The sequence below is a fragment of the Drosophila melanogaster genome, chromosome 3R, assembly GCF_000001215.4.
Source record: "Drosophila melanogaster chromosome 3R".
Taxonomy (NCBI): domain Eukaryota; kingdom Metazoa; phylum Arthropoda; class Insecta; order Diptera; family Drosophilidae; genus Drosophila; species Drosophila melanogaster.
This window is the reverse complement of record NT_033777.3, coordinates 21,671,779-21,693,021: the sequence shown is the minus strand read 5'-3', so window position 1 is coordinate 21,693,021 and position 21,243 is coordinate 21,671,779. Positions and strand designations below refer to the sequence as shown.

The 21,243-nt window shown below is 40.0% G+C and overlaps 1 protein-coding gene across 1 annotated transcript in view; it reads left to right on the top strand.

Moving 5' to 3' along the window:
* Positions 1–20,719, top strand: part of CG31176 (uncharacterized protein) — a 47,358-nt gene extending 26,639 nt beyond the window's left edge. Inside the window, exons 2-3 of the mRNA NM_169963.2 lie at positions 19,302–19,716; positions 19,966–20,719. Coding sequence (NP_732650.1) covers positions 19,302–19,662 — 361 coding nt within the window. The 3' untranslated portion in view covers positions 19,663–19,716; positions 19,966–20,719. The remainder of the gene's footprint in view (positions 1–19,301; positions 19,717–19,965) is intronic.
* Positions 20,720–21,243: the final 524 nt, after the last annotated feature.

The window sequence follows — 21,243 nt, the reverse complement described above, 5'->3', positions numbered from 1 at the left end:
GGCTTTTACAGTTATGCGCCAACTGATTTGTGACTGTCTCCTTTCCTTTCCTCACCCAAGACTCATGGCCATTGTCAGCATTCAGCATTCAGCATGAGGCATCCAACATCTGCATCAGCGTCATCCTCTCCTCATCGTTCGTGGTGTTATTTTCCGGAGTAGGTTAATAGTGCCAAAACGTTGCAGCAACAACTACAATAAATGGCTGCTGCAATGACTGCTGCATCAATAATCGGTGCCTCATTTATTTTTCTCTTTTCACCATTTTCCCTGGCTTTGTTTTTCGTCTGTGGCACCGTCAGTTGCACCCTTTCATTCTGGACAGAGTCATGGAATAACATTATTATCCCGAATTTTCCGACGCCCTCCCTCTTGAACTTGGTCCATCCCCCAGAGAAAAATCCCATTTCCAAAGTGCTAGGAATATTTATGCAGCATTATTATTTATTTTATTGACAGGCAGACAGACAGAAAGATTTTCCCTTGACTTTCCGTACTCTCACCAAAAGATGTAGAACTCTGATTTGTGTGTATTTACTACAGTGCCTTGCTAAAGTCGATTTGTTAGCTTATATATCACAAGCTAATGTTGCATAAGCTTAATTTTTTTAATATGAATTAGTTTAACAAATTCATTAGTATGCGGTTTTGTTTGCAACCCTTTGAACATATTGTCATACAGTTTATCACGCTAATTAGATTGCGTACAAAATTAATCAAATAAATAAGGGACAGAGTCTACGGAATTCGATTCGATTCTGATTTACTCTAGCCAATGACAGTCACCCATCCCAGGCAAATTGACTTCGATCCCCAGCTGGATGGATGCTTTGACTGCTCCGACAGCCCTGAATGCTGCTCCTACTGCTCCTGCTGCTGCCAAGTGGCAATAATTTCCTGACTTGCCCAAAAGTCGCGGAGTGCAGAGAAGAGAGTACCGAATGAAAACCTTTTACTTTGCGCTAATAAATTGCCATTAAACGACTTTGGAAGGCATTGCCACAATTGTTGCACCATAATTTCCCATCAAATTTTTCACACTCGTTTCGTTGGTTGGTTTTTGGCGCTGCGAGTGTTCGCGATAATCAAATATTTGACCTCTGTCGCAAATAAATTCCCAATGCAATCGCGGGCCAAGCCAGGCCAGGAATCGAATCTAGTTGGCCAGAGCGGAGTTGGGTTGAAAACGTGAAAGCGCATTGCCGGTTTGCCGGCATCCGTTGGATGCAGAACGCCGAACGCTGAACGTTGAACGCTGGCTGGCAAAACGTCGACGTTGCGTGTTAAACACAATTCAAAGTCTATAATTATTGTACAATTGCCAGCAGAACCAACAGGCCCAGTCAGGCTTGGCTTGGCTCTGGCCAGCTCCGAACTCCTGCTGCCGACCAAGTCGGAGGCTGGGATTGGGATTTGGTTTTGAATTGGGATTGGCGATTTTGGATGGAGACCGAAGTTGGAGCTGCAGTTGGGACACCAGCAGGCAGCATTGAACATGAAAATTGTAGCGTGTAAGTTGCAGTGAGCAGGGAAGCAGAAGAGCCGAGCATTCCAAACACACATTCTAATTCCACATTCGCCTCGACTTTGGGTTTGACACACTGCTGCCAGCAACTGACTGTGTGCCAGAGATGCGTTCGTGACACGGAATTCAAATTTTCTAAAATAATCCTATATACAAAAGGCATTCATTCGGATTTGGTTAGGTTATATACATAATATACATAACATATACATATACTTGAAACTGCTATTTCCCCATGCCCATTTCTATTCTGTCTTCAATTCCTAATGCGCTCCACACGTGACCACCACCAACGGCGGCAGATGTTTATCTGAGTGAATCTGCAGCATATGCGCTTGAGAAGCGCACTCCTCAGCTGCTGGCTCTGCTTCTGCTTTTAACAGTTAACTTTGCTCTGGCTTCGGATCTTTTGACTTGCAATTAATGCACCAGACCTTACTGTGTTTGCAGCTATTGTTGCATTTCTGGTGGCATTACCTTTGAGTTGCAGTTTCGGGGAAGCGGAAGCGTTGCCCACGCCCACTTGTCAGTTGCCCAAATGCAGGGGGGCAAGAGGGTTTTTGGGGGCTTGAGGCGGCTGTAGTGGGAGTGAGAGTGGGCGGTGGTGGCATTGGGGGGTGTTCTGTGAGCCAAGCACACCGTCAGCCATCCAATAGCGCAGCCCGCCCCCACGCACACACACACACACACACACACACATGGTTAAGAACGGGGGAAGATAGCCGGTGATCTGCGGCGGAGATGGCGGCAATAGTTGAAAGTCTAATTGTAAACTGTTGTTCGCAGTTTCCTAACTGTTGCTTGTTAGGCGCTTGTTTATTAACAATTTAGCACGGAGAATTCACTGGCAGCGCAGAACCTGAGCATCGGGTGGGAGGCGAAAATTGGGCGGTTGGAGGTGAGAGAGATCTTATTGTGGGCGTTACTTATCTCTCCGACCGGGACCACCGAAAAATTTATGCCCGACGCCGGAGCGAACTCTCCTCACATACTCGTAAAGTTCGTCAGTTTATGCACTGACCGCCTGACCTTCCTTGCCCCTTCCAGCACCCCATAAATGAGTCCGCCCTCCCCCCACCACCCACTGCCACATGCTTCGCCACGATCATAACTGTCACTATGTTCGAGGCATGAAAATGGGGCGTGTTGGGTGGCTCGGACTGTTTCTGGTGATGGAAGTTACGGGGGAGTGGATTAGATCACTGAGATCTGCAGGATGTGGGCATCGATGTGGGCGGGGAGGGCGTCACTGACGGTGTTGCAAATGGTTTTTGGGCATGGGTGAACGTAACGGAGGTTAACACATTATGATTTGGCTGCTATGGAGGGGAGCTTTTCCGTGGAAAATATGAAAGCATGTGTGAATTATTTAAGTGCTTCTCAGAAGCAATAACTTTGCCCATTTGGTTTGGGCATTTCGAATAATTGATAGAAAAATCTAGTTATTAAACTTGATTACTTCGTTATTTCGATAGGAACGTCAAAATTAACTAATTGGGATAAGCATTAATTTAAATTAGAATTTAACCATCTAAAATATACGAAATTGATAGCTTCTATAAGAATATTTTATGATCGAATTATATTTAATGGAATCCCAAGAACTGTAAAGTCTACCAATAGACTTAACCATGTCTACTCCTAGCCATTTCTCAAATGCAACTTACCTCAGTGATCTTTTTCCCAGCCAACTCAGTCGAACTCATTGCAACTCCCTTTTCTTCTCGTTTCAGGTAAGCTTTTGAAATCTCCCTGCACGCCTTATTGGGTTATGTAAGTTGGGCCAACTACACAACTAAGTTAAACTAATGCAAATAATTGGACAGATCGGCGCGGACCAACGCCCTAGCCATAGAGCTTGGTGAAAACTGAAAAACACAAAATTATAGCGAAAATCGTAACAATGGGGCACTGACCGTTGCACCCAATTTCGATTCGAAATGTAAACGATTTTCATTTTAGTAGACCGCTGCAGTGCGCTTGCATAAGTTTTGTGTGCGCAATTCAGGCTAAATAAGCCAGCGGAATAATAACGGCCAGCATGGGTTAATGATGCGACATGTTAGCCAACGACAACACAGGCAACCAGAGCAAACGAGACGAAAAAATGCGTCACGCTTACCGTTAGCATGCCAAGGAAAATCGTTCGGCAAAGGGGTGGAAAATGGGTTGGGGTAAGGCGGGAAAAAGTGGGAGCCTGGGCTGCCACAGCGAACGCACACGTATGGCAAGCCCCCTCCTTGGGGGGTCCAAATGCCAGCCTGGTAGCATCCCATCCCATCATGCATTTCCACTCTCCCACGGATCGGCTTGGATTTTCCGCGGTCATTTCCCCGCCGCCCAGCATGTGGTGCGCTCCCTTTTTTGGCAAATTTGGTGCAGTGGCAGCAAAGCAGAGCGGCAGCGCCTTTCACAAAATCTAATCAGCAGGGGAGGTGTGTGATGAGGAGTATGCAATCCAAAAGGGGGGAGTGGTGCAAAAGGAAACGATCAGAGCAATTTACTCAAGCGCAAAATTAGCAACGAAAAAATGCGGGGAACTAAGTTAGCCTAGCAGCATCGTAAATACCCTGTAGTTAGCAATAAACATTTTTATGCTAAGTACGAATATGACGATACCGAATGCAAAAACTGCATTTCACCTCACCATTGGAATAGGGTAACCATTCGATACCTTTGGAAGTACTCCAAAAGTTTCATCAAGATGTAACCTGAGTTGCAAAACCTAACTAAAATTATTAAAATATACCATTAAATTCGGTTAATCGTTACAAAGTCCTTGCTGTAGCTGTAGTACCCTAAGCTACTAAGTTCAAAAACAAAGCTAAGTCTGTGCAAAAACTGGCTGCTCGACTTGACCGAAGCCGACAGTGGGCGTTGTGCCGCAAAGAGAGCGGTTCGAGGGGCGGGAAATGGATAAAAGTCATCCAACATGGAAATCTTGTTACGCTCGCATCCATCTCATTTTTCAGCTGGCCAATTCTAATCTCGAATTCCTCTGTGCGTGTGAGTTTTCCCCAAGAAAATGGCAAAGACCTGGTGTGTGGTGAGGAGGGGAGATATCCGCTTGCATGAGTAAATTTGATGCCATCTGTGTACAATTAGCTGTCAATATTGCGCATGCGCCACTTATGCAAAAGAAGGCGCCGAACTGCGTGGAGGCAGCTATAAGACGATCGGTAATGGTAGTCAGGGAAAAGAGCAAAGCAAACAAAACCGACTGGCGACTGACTCATTTGCCCAAAAGATTTTGCAACACGCAATATAAAGTCTACAACAACACACGCAACTTTGGCTGACCGAGCACAGTGGGTCGAATTGGGAATGTCAAGACCTGCATAAATAAATCCAAGGAATGACAATACTAATGGGAATTCTACGAATTTAGCTAAATTCAGTGAAGTGTTTATATTTTCATAGCTCACGGTTGATTAAATTTCTTAAGTAAGGTATGTTCAAAATAAATAGTAAGTAAAACCACTGTTCTCGCTGGCCAGACATCATTAACCACCTCAAATCGTCACCTCTTATACCCCCTCAACAAAGCCAAATTTATGCCTATTGGCTCACATGTATAGACATGATGGCAAGTGCAGCTCGAGTGTCGGACATTTTGCATAAAGACCCCACAGACATCCATAATATATATGGTTATATAGGCACGACGGCTCAGAAAAGATTAGGCGGAGCTACTAAATAAGTTTTTGAGTCGCTTGCTCCACATTTGGCGCGTTGGGCAATTCGAGAGGTGAATGAAAATCCCGAGGCAACGGCACTCGATGTGTGACATATATTCACTCGGAGCTATGGCCGTGCACACTCAAACAGTAATGAAAACAATCTATACGACATTAGTTCACATATGCCAAACCCCTGTGATTAAAGTTTATATTCCTCTGCGCAAAAGAACAGGTGGTTTGCCACAGGCATAGGCACAAAAGCGCGTGAGTCACAGTATTTTGTTGTTGTCATAGGTTTTTATATCTTACAACAATCGATGGACAATGGGGCGTTCCCATTCACCTCGGTTGCAAGTTGCAACTGTTACGGTCGCCAAAATTCGTGCAGCCTATGTGCCCCAGCAAGTGGCACGCGTTAGGCCAAAGTGAACGTGGCCCAAACAAGGCCCAAGTCCGTTTTCTCGGAAACCTCTCGAAGGCATTTCTCTCGGCTCTAAATGAAGGTAAATCAATGTAAAGTGTGTCAGCAGTGTGTGAGCGTGTGGCAACTAAATATGGCATGGCTGACAATCGAAGTTCTTATAGATAAGGTCAGTAAGTCGACTTCGCTCCAGATATAGATAGAATTTGTTATATTTAAAAATAAGCCAAACAATTAAAAATGTAATATATGAAACTAGCATATTCATATAGTCAAATTTCTTAGTTGTAACGCAACTGAAAAGAACTTTTAATAGAATCCCTGAAATTGCGTTATCTTGAGGTTTAATGCCAAGAATTTAATAAGTAGTGACTAAACTCATTATTAGCGAAAGGTTCTGGTATAAAAAGTCGATTATCCGTTTTTAGAGACTTCCCAATTCCAAGAAATATCAGAGATCCCAATCTCTGCCGAGACCTTAATGAGAACAAAAGAGTTCTTGAAAAGCCAGGAAAAGCCAAATGGCCCCCACCTCTGGCCCGGCAATTTTCCAATTCACCGCCTTGACAAGAACACTGCCAAAGAGCACTCCGCCTCCGCGCTGCATGCCCCACCGAGATTTACAGTTGGGCGGTCTGATGAGTGGCAAATGTCTTAGCCCGGGTGGTCCGCCGAGTATCTTAAGTATCTCCGGCAAATTGTATGATCATAACTCAATAGCCGGGCCTCATTAGGGCCTCAAAAAAAAAACCAAAAAAAAATAGAAAAACGCCAAGAACTCCACTGAACTGAACCGCAGACAGATCGCTCGAAGGAGTGAAGTGGCAAAGTTCCCTCGATGGCTGCGTCGTGTGCAACAGTAGCCTCAATTTGTTGAGCTTCCCCCGCAGCAGACACACACATGCCCGGTGGTATATTTGAAACATTCTAACTAATAGCCAAAACATTGTTGAGTTTCCACTCATAAAATGGATCACAATTTGCCTCGTTTTGGGGCAGGTGGAGGAACCCGGGGCTCCCAAAACAGAACCCAAACCGAAATCGCTGCCCACGAAACTCGCGTCACCGCCGATGGTCACGTCAAGCCGTGCGCGTAATGAGCGTTAAATTTGTGGCCCGCTTTCCATCGGCCACCTTCTGCCAGTTGTTTTTACTGATTTCTGTAGGGGGTTCTTTTTTGGGCAACTTCTAATCACCACAGAACACGCTTCATTATTGGTTAAATTAGTCACAAAACGGTTTCCGAAGATGAGCTTTAATTATTGCAAAAACCACATAAAGAACGGGCGATCACAGCTCGACGAATCAGTGCCCTGGGATTACTTCCAAAGTATTATCATACAATTTGGCATTAAAACTAGTTTTTTTTAGCTCTAGAGGATCCTATGATTCCGTATGAATTTAAGCTAACATTTCTAAAAGATGTTTAATAAGTGGCTTCATCTTAATCTATCAAAATATTCCTGAGAAAAAGCTCATTTAACGTTTATTTTGCGGTTTGATCTGCCTGGCTTGATTTTGTGGGGAATGTGGGTCAGAATAAATTATTAATGAAGTGAATTATAATGCTTCAATTGCAGGCCTGGACTCACTTTGGCTCAACTCCAGTTTAGTTTTCCCAAGCCTTTCACTGCCTATCAATAAATTTCCGTCTGCGATGGCAGGCGGCGATAAAGACAAACGGCCTGCCAATATGAATTAGCTAAGCGAATTGGCCATTTGGCAACTTGGTAAACAACTTCCAGGAGAGAGCATCCCTCGGCCCCGTCCACTCCCCTCTTAGTATCATCATTATCATTAGCACAAGTTTGCGCCCAAGTAAAATGCTTCTTGGGCAGGGGGGGGATTAGGAAGGGGCTGGCTAAAAACTGTAGCAGTTGATAAATGTTAATGTTGATAGCAATTTACTTTACAAGATTGGAATTCTGAATACACTTTAAATTATAAGCTATTCAGCTTTAAAGATTTAGGACAAATAATTATAAAATTTAAAACCGTGGATTTTTTTTTAAATTTTTTTAACGCGAGTAAATGTTCTTGCGATTAAGTTCTATTAACATTAGGTTACCAGTTTGGAATTTAATTCACATTTTCTAACCTAAAACTTGTGTTGTATTGGGTTTTAAGATTTTAGAATATTTTATATAAATATTGAATGGAAGTAATGAAAGTAGTGTGTTTACTAAATATCGGTTGTATATAATTTAGTAAACCATATTCAATTGATTATATTCTGTTTGGACTAAACCAACATCATGTTGCCCAGAACTTGTTAAGAAGTTAGTGTATCCCGTTGAAATGGGCAATTGGCTTCCTGGCTAGCTGGAAAGGTTAGCAAAGTTCAGCGGCTATGCAGCGAAATTCCATTCATTGGCCATTGGAGAAAGAGAAAGACATGGAGGCTGGGAAGCTGGAGGAGCACGGAGAAGAAGGAGTACGAAGAGGTGGGGGAGGAGAAGGAGGGTCTCATTGACGATGTTGTCGTCTCGTCTGCGACTAAAACCGTGGCTTGTGCTTTGGCTTTTCAACACGCTTGGCCAATAAATTGTGGCCAGCACTTGTTGTTACGCTTTTAACGGTACGGATTCGGGTTCGACTTGGAGTTGGAGATGGGAGCTGGAAGCTGGGAGCTGGAGTCGGATTCAGGTTCATGTCCAGCTACGGCTTCAGCCCCTCTCACTTTACATTCCTTTTGGCATTGGCCGTGCGGCTGCTGAATGAGAGTTTGCCCAGATCTATTTTTGCTTAACAACAAAATATTTCTCTTGTACAAATTTTTTACAGGAAACTGAAACTGCTTAACCATTAAAGGCTGCCTCTGAATTCCAAAAACCAACCAGCCAAAAAAAAAAAAAAAGAGAAACATTTTGCTGCTTGTTTTTTGTTTTTGCTGGCAACAATAGATTTGGCTCATTCGATTAGTCTTGATTTAGCCGGGAAGGGGTTGGGCTGGATCAAAAGATTTAGTTTTCAGCTTTTCCATGGAATTTCCGCTCCATTCGTGAGGCTTCTTCTGCTGGCCGGGTCTTTTCTCTGGCGGTTCTCTGCCATTTTTCCCATTTCGATAGCATCGCATTGTCATGGTCAGCTACCGGGGGAATAAGTTGTAATTTTTTCTACTATTTTATTGGGTCCAATCGGAATTTGTCAAATCATCAGGTGGCGCGTAAGAAGAGGGCACAGTGATTTGCATAAACCTTTTCAGCAGAACCAGTCAGTAACCAGATAGGTACCTACATATGTGCCCTGGGCTTTTGTGGGCTATTAGCCTAGAAAGCACAGATCTTCTGGCCATTCAGCAGCCAACATACATCGTCTTCATCCGTCCGTCCGCATTGATGATGTTCATCTTTTTTGGCAGCTTTGAGCCTCGGTTTGTTCGGCTAATTGCCCCGATTGGCCCTCGCCCCGCGGGCCAAGCAACTTTGTGCTAATCACTTTAGCATTTGCAACTGCTTTTTGACCCGCTTTTCCACTGCCATCGCATCACAGTTGGCAACCGTTTTGTTTATTTGTAATTATTTTTGTTTATTTCTTGTTGGTTGCTTGCTAGGTCTGCAAGCAAGTAACATTTACAGTTTTAGAGGCGTTGCGTGTGGATAATGATGGGTGATCTATGCAAGTATCCGAATGTGAATTTAGATTGCCTAATAGTCACGCCACAACTTCTGGCAATCAGAATCTTAAATTTGACTTCTGGCACACATTTCTCTCTCGGCTCTTCGATTGGTATTATTAGATATGCAAATTAAATCTATTTGTAGTAATGAAAGGGTTTCAAATTAACGCCAACTTAAACGAATATTTATCTGATCAACTCTCTAATGGTTTCATTTAGATATTATATTTTTCACAATTAAGATAATTCTCGTCAGTATGTAAGAGTCATAGCTCCATCAAAATCTAAATATATTACATTTTGCACTCAGCTCACTATAATAAATCTAGACTCTCAGTCTGGCATATTTTAATAAATTGCGCAAAAGGTGAGCAGGTAAACAAATATTAATGTCGGCTTTCAAATTGAATCACATCAGCTAGTATTGTGTAAAAATGAGTCAACATTGGTGGTGATTCAATCGACTTTAAAATTAACTCTATTGCATTATTTATTTAGCCTTAAAATCATTTCCTCATAGCATTTTCAATACAATGATAAATTATATTTTTCAAATCTAGCTTTATTATCGTTTGAAACTACTAGTTATCTACTTATTAATTTAGATTTGCATTTTTATTATGATCTCCAAAACATGATTTTGTTTTAAGTTTGAAATCTAATACAGCCGTATTTCGATTTAACTATGAACATACCAGACTTTCACTGGAAAAATCTTATTAGGCTGTACTTATATCAACTATTTCAACAATTCGAATCTTGATGCCCATTTTTGGGTCGTAAAATGTATCTATAGTTCGGAAATTGTATGCATACGACCATGGCTATAAAGTGAGCAAATATTTTTCCAGCAAACTATCACTTTAACTTCTTTATTGTGGGGTTTCCACACCTTCAAGACGTAGTTATTTATGTTTAGCCAACTTTAAAAAAATTTGTTTTTGGATGTACATTGACAACTATGCAAGTCTGTCTTTACCACAACACCTGTACTTGGACTAACCCTGACTTTACTCTTCATTGCACTTTTGGCATTGAGTTGTTGCCGTTGCCGTATTTGTTGTTATTGCCACTGCCGACGACGAGTTGCAAGTTGTGTCTATAAAAAAAAAAAAAGAAACCTGCAACTTGGTCAAAGTGTCGCCCTGACATGTTTTTGCAAAAGACGCTTGGTAGGAGGAAGGCGAGGAGCAAGAAAAAAACACTTTCCGTCTTAACGCAGAGCTAAAAACCACAAAGTGTCTTTGGGAAAGGCAGTCAGTCGGAATCGCAGAATCGGAGACTCGGGGACTCGGAGTCAGTCCATGACATGTTTGGACTTTCTGAGCAGGAAGCCAACCAACGGCAAGTGGCATTGTGTCTCCTCTGTCGCGTTGTCGTTTGTGCCACAGGTTGCACCTATGCACTACCGTGTGCACCTAGGCAACTTCTTGGGTTGCACTGCAAGAAAGTCTTAATGCCATTTATGAAAACTAAGTCCTATAAAAAGCAAGGTTTACCACAACTTTAGTTATACTAAACCACAACTAACCGTGTAACACTTAGTTATTACGAATTGGTTATAATTTACAACTTGAACATTACAAATCAAAGATTTTAGAATTTCTTTCTGTGTAAAGGCGGTCTGCGGCAAGGGTAGACAAGTACACTTGAGTGCCTCTGCAGAAATGTTTTTGAGGGCATCGCAACATACTGGTCGCAGTCTGGGTCTAACCCATCTGCAGTTTGTTTTCATAGCCTTTTCTCCGAGATCTCAGTTGGTCAAGTGGGTAGCAGAATTGAGTCAGCGTGACAAACAATAATAACTCCCATATTCGGCTGGGAAGCCCCATAAAAGTTGCCAACTAACCTTCCAAGTGGGACACACTTTTATGACTGTCCCTCGCAGCTAATTTCATGCAAATTATCCATCTGTATGGATAAACTCTTTTGTGGGCGCTGTACACTTGCATAATTAAAGTTTCGACAAAAGTTCCCAAACAAATTGGAGCAATTTCGGTTGCTAGATCTGCTTGTAATACACGCTCCCAAGGCACAAAAACAAAACTATTTGGTTATTCCTCCTTTTTTCGTTCACATTGCGAAACCTCAACTTGAAATGATAAACGAGAGGGACACGCCCCGCTAACGAGTTACAAGCGGCGGAACAGAGTTAGTTTTGCTATTTCTTTGTGAAACATTTAAACAATTGTCTTGTTGGGTGTCTCTAATTGATAGTGTCGTGATTTGGCTTGTGCTGCAGTCGGAATCTAGTTTGCTTCACTTGAAAAGTAGCCAAAAGAGACGGGAGTTAATAAATAAAGGCGTTGCCGCTGTTGGGAAATGCAAACAAAAGTTTATAAATTATAATTGGAATCGGGCGATTTTCTCAACGAGCAAATAACACTATGCCAATTTATTCACACTAATTACCATTTACAGAATCTTTGAAAAAGTTACTCAAGCTCAGGCTGACTAATTTAATAAACACATATTATTCCAAGGTTTATTAGAAGATCCAATAGGGTTTATAAATTAAAGTAAGCTATTTAGTTATCACATTAAAGAAGATAAGAAGTACTCAATTTAACAGCATGTGTTAGGTAATCAGGTGCGGATAGATGCAAATATCGACCATTGCCACAGCAGTCAAACATTCATTCTTGCCTTAATTGATCATAACTCAATGGAGTCGGCAATAAAACGCTTAATATTTGCTTATAAAATGCCAAGAGGCTAATAAAAAAAGCCCACACCCACACAATGTGGCAAGCCGATGATCAGTCAACGCAAACGGAAAAAGTTGTAAAAATGGTTAAAGGGGTTACTGCTTCCCTCGTAAACAATGCAGAAAATGTCATCAGGCATAAATGTTAATTGATTTTTATAGACTTTTGATTTCACCACGATTTTCCATTAGATATGAGAAGAGCTTCCTTATGTTTCGACTTCCGCATGAGCATATAACTATTGACAACTATTTTTTATCCACCCTATCCACATCTAAATCATTTAATGCTGCTTGTCAGCTCCTTTGTTGAACTTTCAATTTCGCTGCCGCATATTTATTTGTTATTTTCTTTCCTTGTTCAAATATAATTATGAGCAAAGTGCCTTAAAAACTTTTACTTCTTCCGCTTACGTTTGACGTGCGAGATGCAACTGTCCAGATATCCATATATTCAGCACAAAACTGGAAACACTCGAGAATGGTGCGATCAACTCGACTGCATCTCAAAATTGCTTTCAATGTTGAATGTACCGGGTTTTTATTTTATTCGGGCTGTGGGACTGAGACTTTATTTTGAAAGGTGTTAACCACTTGCGGAAGTTGTTATGATGCACTCTTCGATGCTTTTTAATAGCAGTTAGCTGACGTAAAAAAAGTATTTTTAACTACGCGCTGTTCAATCACTGCCACAGGAAAGACTCTTCATAATCGCTCTGGAAATTATGTGCTGCAGAAAGGCCTTGACTTATATGATTCGATCTTAAGTTTTTATTGACTCATACAACTGTAATTTTGAAATCTTGAGCTATAGCTTTTAGATTTTAAAGTTACCTTTTTTGAAATTTAGAGTTTATACGGTTTGGGTAATAAACTTTTAATTGGGCTAGTACATCAATTGTAATTATCACATGTTGTACTGAAAAACTCCAGCATTTTAGCATAAATCTATTACAATCTCTCTGATGACCTCTCCATTAGGTATCGGTAATCTGCTTTAAAAGGCTTCTCTCGCACTTATCTTTAATTTGGGTTAATCTATGCCCCAAAAGAACCGTCCATAAAAGCCTGAATAGACGTTTCCACTCGCCCGTCGCTTACCTAATCAACTTTTTTGCTCGACAAAGAAATCCTGCCCCATCTTGGGTCGCTTATCTATGCATCTTCAGGCACTGAACAGTAGCCAACTGCCCGAGCTGAAGCATAGGCACTATGAAGACAAGACTCTTTCGCCGGCGAAGCCTTTTAACGGCATCTAGCACCTGGAAAATTGCCAGCGCTTTGGGGTCAGTAATTAATTCACATCAACCTGCTCTACGACGCCACGGATCCCGACTTTTGGACAATTGGCCAATTCATGCGCTTTAATTACTTCATAAAAGAGCTACGTTGCTGCCTTTGACGCTGGGTGCCCTTAGCTTTAAAGAGTACACTTGCACAAAAAATGTGTGATGTAATATGGAACTTATGAGTCATGATTTCTAATTTAAAAAATTACATATTATAAGAGTTACTTTTCCAGCAATAAATTGAATACAATGGGATTAGCTTCGTAGCATACAAAGGTAGAAATATAAATGAGATGGTAAACCTAATGAGGAACAGTATTTTCAAACTAAAATGTACATTTTTTGTTTAAATTTTAAAACATTTTTTATGTAATATTAGCATTCATATTTATCAGTGTAGGAACTAACTGTTTCCCTTGCTTACAGGCGTTGCTCTTTGAATTTTTGCGCGCCTTTTGTGTTTCCTTTTTTACTGCGCTTTGATCGCTGCTTTTGGTTGTTGTAGGGTAGTTAGTTTTTGTTTTTTTGCTGGTCTTCTGTAATGCTAACTTTAAGGTTTTGTAGACGTTTTCTGGGATTTTGTTTTGCTCGCCAGGCTATTTTTTGATTCACAATTGTGGGCAATCACAATGGTTTAAGTGCTTACTTTTCAAGGTTCGATCAACTTGTTTGCCGAGCAGCAAAGAGAGTGAAAAACGGTATATGAGTAACTCACTCACTATTTCTCTTGCCCAGCAATTGGAGTGTAAAACGAGATAAAGTGCTGTCCACGCTTCAATTCCGCAGCACTACGAACAGTGCATTATTTTGCTAGTGTTAATCACTCACTTATCACTTTGCACCAACAACGCCTTTGAGCACCTGGAAACTTTGTTTTTTCAAATTTATTAAGATGAAGCGCGATTTTAGTAGCTTTCTCTACGTATAATTCGTTACTCATAGCTTTATTGTTGCATGGAAATGTTGCTGTTTCCCCATTTTAAATTAAGATCTTATTGTAATTATAAATTTATTCGATATTTATGTCATAAGTGATCTATGTGTAGTAGAGCAGTTCTATTTAAGTAATTTAAACAAAAGACTTAAGCAACAAACTTGAATATGGTATCTACTTTCCACCATGATAACTTAAATTTAAAGATGTTCAATTCCTTTCATATAAATTTAATAGCGAAAAAAAAAGTAAAAAGCTGGAAGAAATTTTCAGAATCAAACAAGACAAAGCGAAAAAAGTGGAAAACAGAATAGAACAGAACAGAAACTGCTGTCTGGCGAAACAATTTGTAAATTGCTTCCGACAGCAAATTCAATAATAACAACAGCGGCGGCAGCCACTGCGGCAACTGCTGGCAACTAATAGTAACTTTCAATCATTCATCATCGATTTCAATAAACAATTTCAATGGTCTGGGCGGAGAGACGCACAATAGACGAGGCAGTGTGGGGATTACTCGCACTCGCCTCGAACTCGAAAGAGCTTTGAACGTGTGAAAGATTTACCTCACCTCATGTTGCTCCTGCCCTTCGGCCTCCGGGATTCTTCTATGCCTTCACTTCTTCGGGGCGATGACTGGCTGAACAATCAGAGATCCATTTGGGCTTTATGATGCCCATCTTCTATTCCTTCGGCCACTGTAATTGGAAATTCTCGCCGCTTACAAGATGCGAAGTCGCAAATGGATATTTGACGAGTCAGCACGAATGTATTTTGCCACATGCAACCTTGACATTTCACGTCGCCCCAAGTGATCGTTTTTCGCAAAATAAAAGGGAGAACGCCCATGCTGAATATTAGAATATTTCGAGACGCGATCGAAACGTGTTTCGATTCGATGCGACTAACTGCGGTAATCGGTTGGAAATGTCAAAAGTCGAGCCAAATGATGCGATACATATTTTTATATAGACATTACTTATGATCGAGCGGCAGAACAACAGTCAGCGGTCCAAAAGAACCAGTCGATGCTAATAACAAGTCGGCTAAAGTATGCCAAATAAATTATATTACCAAATAAGCAGGCCCAATCGAAATTGAAGTGAAGCGAAATTTTGTTTGCTTCCTCTGAAGCTTAAATGACTTTAACATGTGGTTTCCAGTTTTTTAATGGTAACTTTTATTTCAGTTTAAAGCTTTAAAAGTCAATTTAAAACATTTTACGTAATTTTTCCTATATTTGCTAATACGCCTTCAATTAGCCAAGCTTAAGGCTTTAACTAATTAAATATCTCATTTAAACTGCAATAAGATAAATAAAACAGTTACTATGCATTTTACATACGCGAATATGTGTACGTCAAGCCTAGCGTCTGTCAAACTGTAAGTGCACCATATTAAAACAAGGCGAAAGCCTCTAGAAATTTCTCCATAGAATATGTGCGACTTGCGACACTTTCCATACCAACTTCCTCCGACTGTGCCAGAATATTCTTTTGCCGTATGCTAAACAAAAGACTCAGGCAACGAACTGGAGGCCGGCACTTGCCTCACTTCGCGTTCTGCATCGCCTTCGGCTGTTGCGGATAATTGTGGCATAAAAATTGCTTTTCATTTGCCCCAAAATAAAGCAATTGTTGGATCGAATGGTTAGAGGGGCAGGGAGAGGGGAGGAAAGCATATTTATAGTATTTCTGGTTCGAAAATGTGTAAATTGAACAAGTTTATTTTTCCGGTTTTTCGATTCAATGAAGCTTGGTGTTTATTAATTTAAAAATTCAATGGTATCTGAAGACATAATTATATTTTATATTGAATGTTATAACATATGTAAAATTACAATATATGTTTATGTTAGGTAATTTATTTTATATACATAAATTGTTAATTTAAAACATTTATTGATATTATCTGTCGTGCCCGTGAGTTCTTAGATTGCTATATTATACTGCTGCAGTTTTGCCCACTTCCGCCTATAAACTTGTGTTTCCCCTCTTCGTTCGAAGCTTTACGTTATTTATGGCTAAGCGCTGCTTTTATTTGGATTTATTATGCAATTTGCTTGCTTTTTGTTCTTCTATTGATTCAGTTTGATGGTTTTATGTCGAGAGCATTTGACAAATTGTTATGCCAGACATTTGCCTAATGCTTAGCATCGACGCAGCGGATTGTTGGCAGTCTTGTGAGTACTTGGCCAGAGAAACTTGTTTGGCCATTTGTCAAAAGTTTGACAACTTCGTGACATCAAAATTGAAATATTTGTTCAGATGCACCGCTGCTGGGTGATTGCCACATCAAATTAACTGCCAATCGGTATCAATTTCATTGATCTGGCAATTAAATTGCCTCAGCCAAAAATCACACAATTGCCTGGCCAAAGCCGAAATCGCCTTGTGCTTCCCTTTCGATTGGTTTAAAATTTATGCGCTTGCTGAACTTGAGCACAGTCACCAAGCTGCATATATAAAAATTAAATGGGGAAGCAGACAATCATCTTGGGCAAGCCGAAATCAGCTATGATTTATTAATTTAACCGGTCTGATCCCCATCAAACCACTTCCTCCTCTCCCACTCCGCTTTTAAAAGACAGGCTATGAGAATTGGGTCAGAATTAGCAACTCTTTAAGCCAATTTGGATGCGTTTGGGGTGGAAGCTGCTTGGAAACTAAGTTATGGGATTAGACAAGTGCTGACGGGCACAAAGATATCTAAAAGAATGCGTCATGGTGAACAAAATGTACAAAAGATTTTGATCTTCATAGAAATGAATATATTAGCTAAAATGAAATATAAATCACCGGATGAAGAGTGTCATTGAAAATAATACACGAAAATGTTTTTTAGAGAGATTTTTTTCCGAAATTTCTACATTTTTGCAGCGAAAATATCATTTAAAAAATACCTAAAATATTAATTAGCATTTTCTAAGAGCGCTGGCTCACTAATTAAAATTCCTCAGTTTCAAATGGCATCAAAATGCATTCCCACTGCAACAACTTTGGAGCCCATTTTTTGTACTTTCCCCTGACATTGCTACAAATACCTAAAAAATGAAAATACCTCAAAGCAAAAACACAACGAAAAAACCCCCTTCAACTGTAAATTGTGTGAAAAATGGCAAGCAATTTTCTCACACACTTGCAGATACAGACAGTCGTCATATGTTGATGGGCCAGACAATATGAAGATGTTTATAATATTATAATTAATTATGATTTTCTGAATGCTTCAAGCCTCAAAGTCGAAGCAAAGTTCAATGCCAAAGCGAAAACAAACACAGACCAAAACAAAAGCCACCGACCAAAATACATTTTGAATGCAACTCCCTGCTTAATTATATACACATAAACCGCAGTCTAAGCTAAATAAAAAAAAAAAACAAGAACAATGGCCACAGAAAAGATGAACAAAATTGTAAAACGAAACCCGAAGATAATTCACACGGTTGGAGCACTTGAGCAAAGGGCATGATAAAGCGAGCAATGAAACCAATAAAATCCTCTGAAAGCTTAGCAAACAAATTTAATGAATGTAATTAAGATGTTGAGATTCGAGTGCGATCTGACCCACATAGATATTTTCCATAGCAGCTGATCGAAACCGTCCTAAAGCCGATAAATCAAATAGCAGGTACTTAAAATCAAACGTAGGCCTTAGGAACTAAGGCGATTAACCAGCCACAATGTCATTCAAAGCCTGACTTTATTAGGAAGTTCAAACACAAGGCAGTTTTATGCTAATTCGGACTAGTTACGCTCTAAGTACAGAAGTTGCACTCCAAATGCACTGTAAGAGCAAGCGTGCCTGAGATTGACATCAAGCAAGCGAATTATATTGCCAAAATAATTGCCACAATTAACTCAACAATGCCGAATGCCGAATCTATCGTACAAAGGCCAGTAAATATCCAAGCCAACAGTCATTAAGCCAAAAAGCAAGCGGCAATTATATCTTAATGCCTGCAAAATAAATACTCTTACCAAAAAAGGGTTTGTTCTAAATGAAAGACTGTTAAAATCATTTAGATTTGGTTCATGGCCTTTATTTAAAAATGTCTTTCCTCATACCTATTTGTTTCTTAAATTAAAGGGAAAAAACAATTTTTCCATTTCCATGCTGAAATAACACTTTAACCAAATAACTTTCGTTGCTGATTCATGGGATCGTTCGTGCGTCTTTAGTGTGTGGAAAAATAACCAATAAATTTGTTATACAATTGTGTAAATATTTGCTTCTCATGAACCCAATTACAGAGATCCCTTCAAAACCAGATGAACCACGCCACTTCAATCACAAGTGGAAGTTACCCATTTTTTGGGTTTCGGCTCCAATTTCGGCTTACAGTGGATATACCCCTCTCAGTGTTTGAGCACTGGGATCTCCTTACTGGCGTATTGATGTCTCATCTGGCATTCATTTTTCATCACAATTTATTTACCCAACCATTTCAGTTCGCCGCTGAACAATTATCTCGAAAAAAATCGAGGCTGCTGAGTGTAAACTCATTTGCATATATATTTTTGCACGACAGCACAAATAATGTGAGCCTTATAAATATATAGATATATGTATATATAAATAAACTAAAGTAGCCCAAAGCGAGCTTGTCTCATAAACAAATTGATTAGCGTCTTTAGCGTTGCACCAAGAGCAGCCCCAAACCAACAAAGCCCACTTGGCACACAAATAAACGCTGATGGATCATGAATAAATTGCTGCGATTTGATAGCGCAAAATGGCTGTTGCCAACCACTGGGATCCCAGATCTGGGCATCATCCTTCCAAAGAGTTCGCAGTTGTGTGCGACCTAATGGGACACACCTCTGTATATGGGGTAATCTCTTCACACCCGGCACGTGTACGGCTAGTTTCAGCTATAAGAAAAATAAATCAATTAGCGTGCTGAGTAATATCAGCGCCCAGCCCTTGCCAATCAACATCTTCCATCCAATCCAGGTGGTGATAACAATAGGGGAATATATTCTGTTGGCACACTTGAGTTGGCATTTTTAGCGGTCGTTCGTTATCATGCAAATTCTCTTGTATGATAATGCAGATTAGTCTAAGTGCCTGAAATTTGCTTTACTCTGAAAAAGTCTAATTTTGAACTTTAATTTGCATTTCAGATACATAACTCCGGCAGCAGCCGCCAATGCAACTGCGACCTCATCAACCTCAGCGTCAGGAGGCGTGGGTGGCACCAACCTGGCGGTTTATCCCACGGCCACCGCCCAGGTTTATCGCTCGAACAACGGCCTGGATGTTCTGGACTGCGCTGGACTGGAGCACCACAACGCGGCCACCACTTCCGGTCACTCAGGCAGCGGCTTCTCCCAGCGCCTCAGGGAACTGGCCGCCTCCGCCGGACTGCTCTCCCTGAAGCCCCGCCAGCCTCTCAAGCCGGTGATCAAGACGCGTGGCTCCCCCGGACCGGAGTTCCCCAAGAAGGTCACCTTTAGTGCCTTTGCCACCGTGCAGGTGGTGTGAAGGGCGTGAACAGTGGGTCTAGCATCTGTTGCATCTGTGCAGGCACAGAGCAAGGTAATAACATTTACTTTTTGTTTTTTAAGTATTTTTAAGAATACTCCAGATCAAGATAATTCTTTGATACAAAATAAACTTTAGAAAAATATGAAATACATTTAAGCAAGCAATGTAATTATACTGGAATAAGAATTGCAACCCACTTTATATTCTGATTTAATATAGTTACATAATAACATAGTATAATATTAAACCAATTGTAAACTGAATTATTCATTGATTCTTTTTCTTCTCTTTTCATTTCAGTATCATCTTGCACTTGTTAACGATTATTTCTTGTTGTTTTTATATTTGTTGCTGTTGTTAAATGTTTAGCCAAAACTATGGAAACCATACACGGAGAAAAATTCCTTAAAACATAAAAAAAAAACATAATAAATTGTTGTGCCATGTCTGTGGCTTGAAATAAAAATGAAAACCATATAGAAATGAATAACACACCCCATAGCTAAAGAAAATACCTCAAGGATCCTAAATAACTGCCCTCCTTTATCTTATTTTATCTGCTTTGCTTAACTGCCCTCCTTTATCTTATTTTATCTGCTTTGCTGTACATTCTGGTAGACTGACATTTTAATATCCTTTCTATAGTTCCTCTCGATCACCCTATCCTAAAACAGTATTTTCCATATTTTCTCATCTTCCGAAATCTTTCCTCACCAACACACCCGAAAATAATTGTAAAATATAACGACTGCAAGTGCAGAAATTCTAAATATTTACTATTAAATTGTAAATATGTACGAATTTTTGCTTATAACAATTAAACAGCAAATATAGTCATAAATATATGTATTCATGTAATATGTAAGTCTGTTTTGTGTATGTGTGTATATATATAAACCATGATTTTGCATTGATAATTATATAGGGTATGAAATCACCTTTCAAATCCACACAAATTTTAATCGAAATTGCTGTATATTGTATTTAAAGTATAATATTATATATATCTTATAAGCCTAATATTATGCATGATAAATAAAATACGATTAAAACCAAACAAACTATTGTCTTTTAATTTGGGAATAAAAACATATGACAAGCACATTAAAAGGGGATCTTCATGGAGCAACTGCTAATGGAAAAGTTTTTCTTTTTGTGATCCACTGCAATTAAAAAGCTGAAGCTCGAAAATGTAAAATCTAAAAGAACGCCCTTTAAATGGTGATCATTGTTCTTTCTTACTTGGTGAATTCATTTCAATTATCAGGTCGGATTTCCCGCCAAAATATAGCAGTCATTTTAAATCGCTGTAACTGTTATGTTAACTATTCGTGTTAACTGTAATCGATCATTTGTGCTTACAGATTAGACGCTAACAGTGCCCAGAGCTAACATAACGCGCTGCCACCTATCGATATATTACCACTCAGAAATTCATAAAATAGAGATGTTACTTAATAATAAAATTGCAATTTGGGATTAAGTTATTGTATGGCTTTTATTTTTTTTAATTTCCTTACATTCTTCCTCTTCTTAACGACACTATCGATATTACATTGCAAAAGTCCGGCAGCGCTT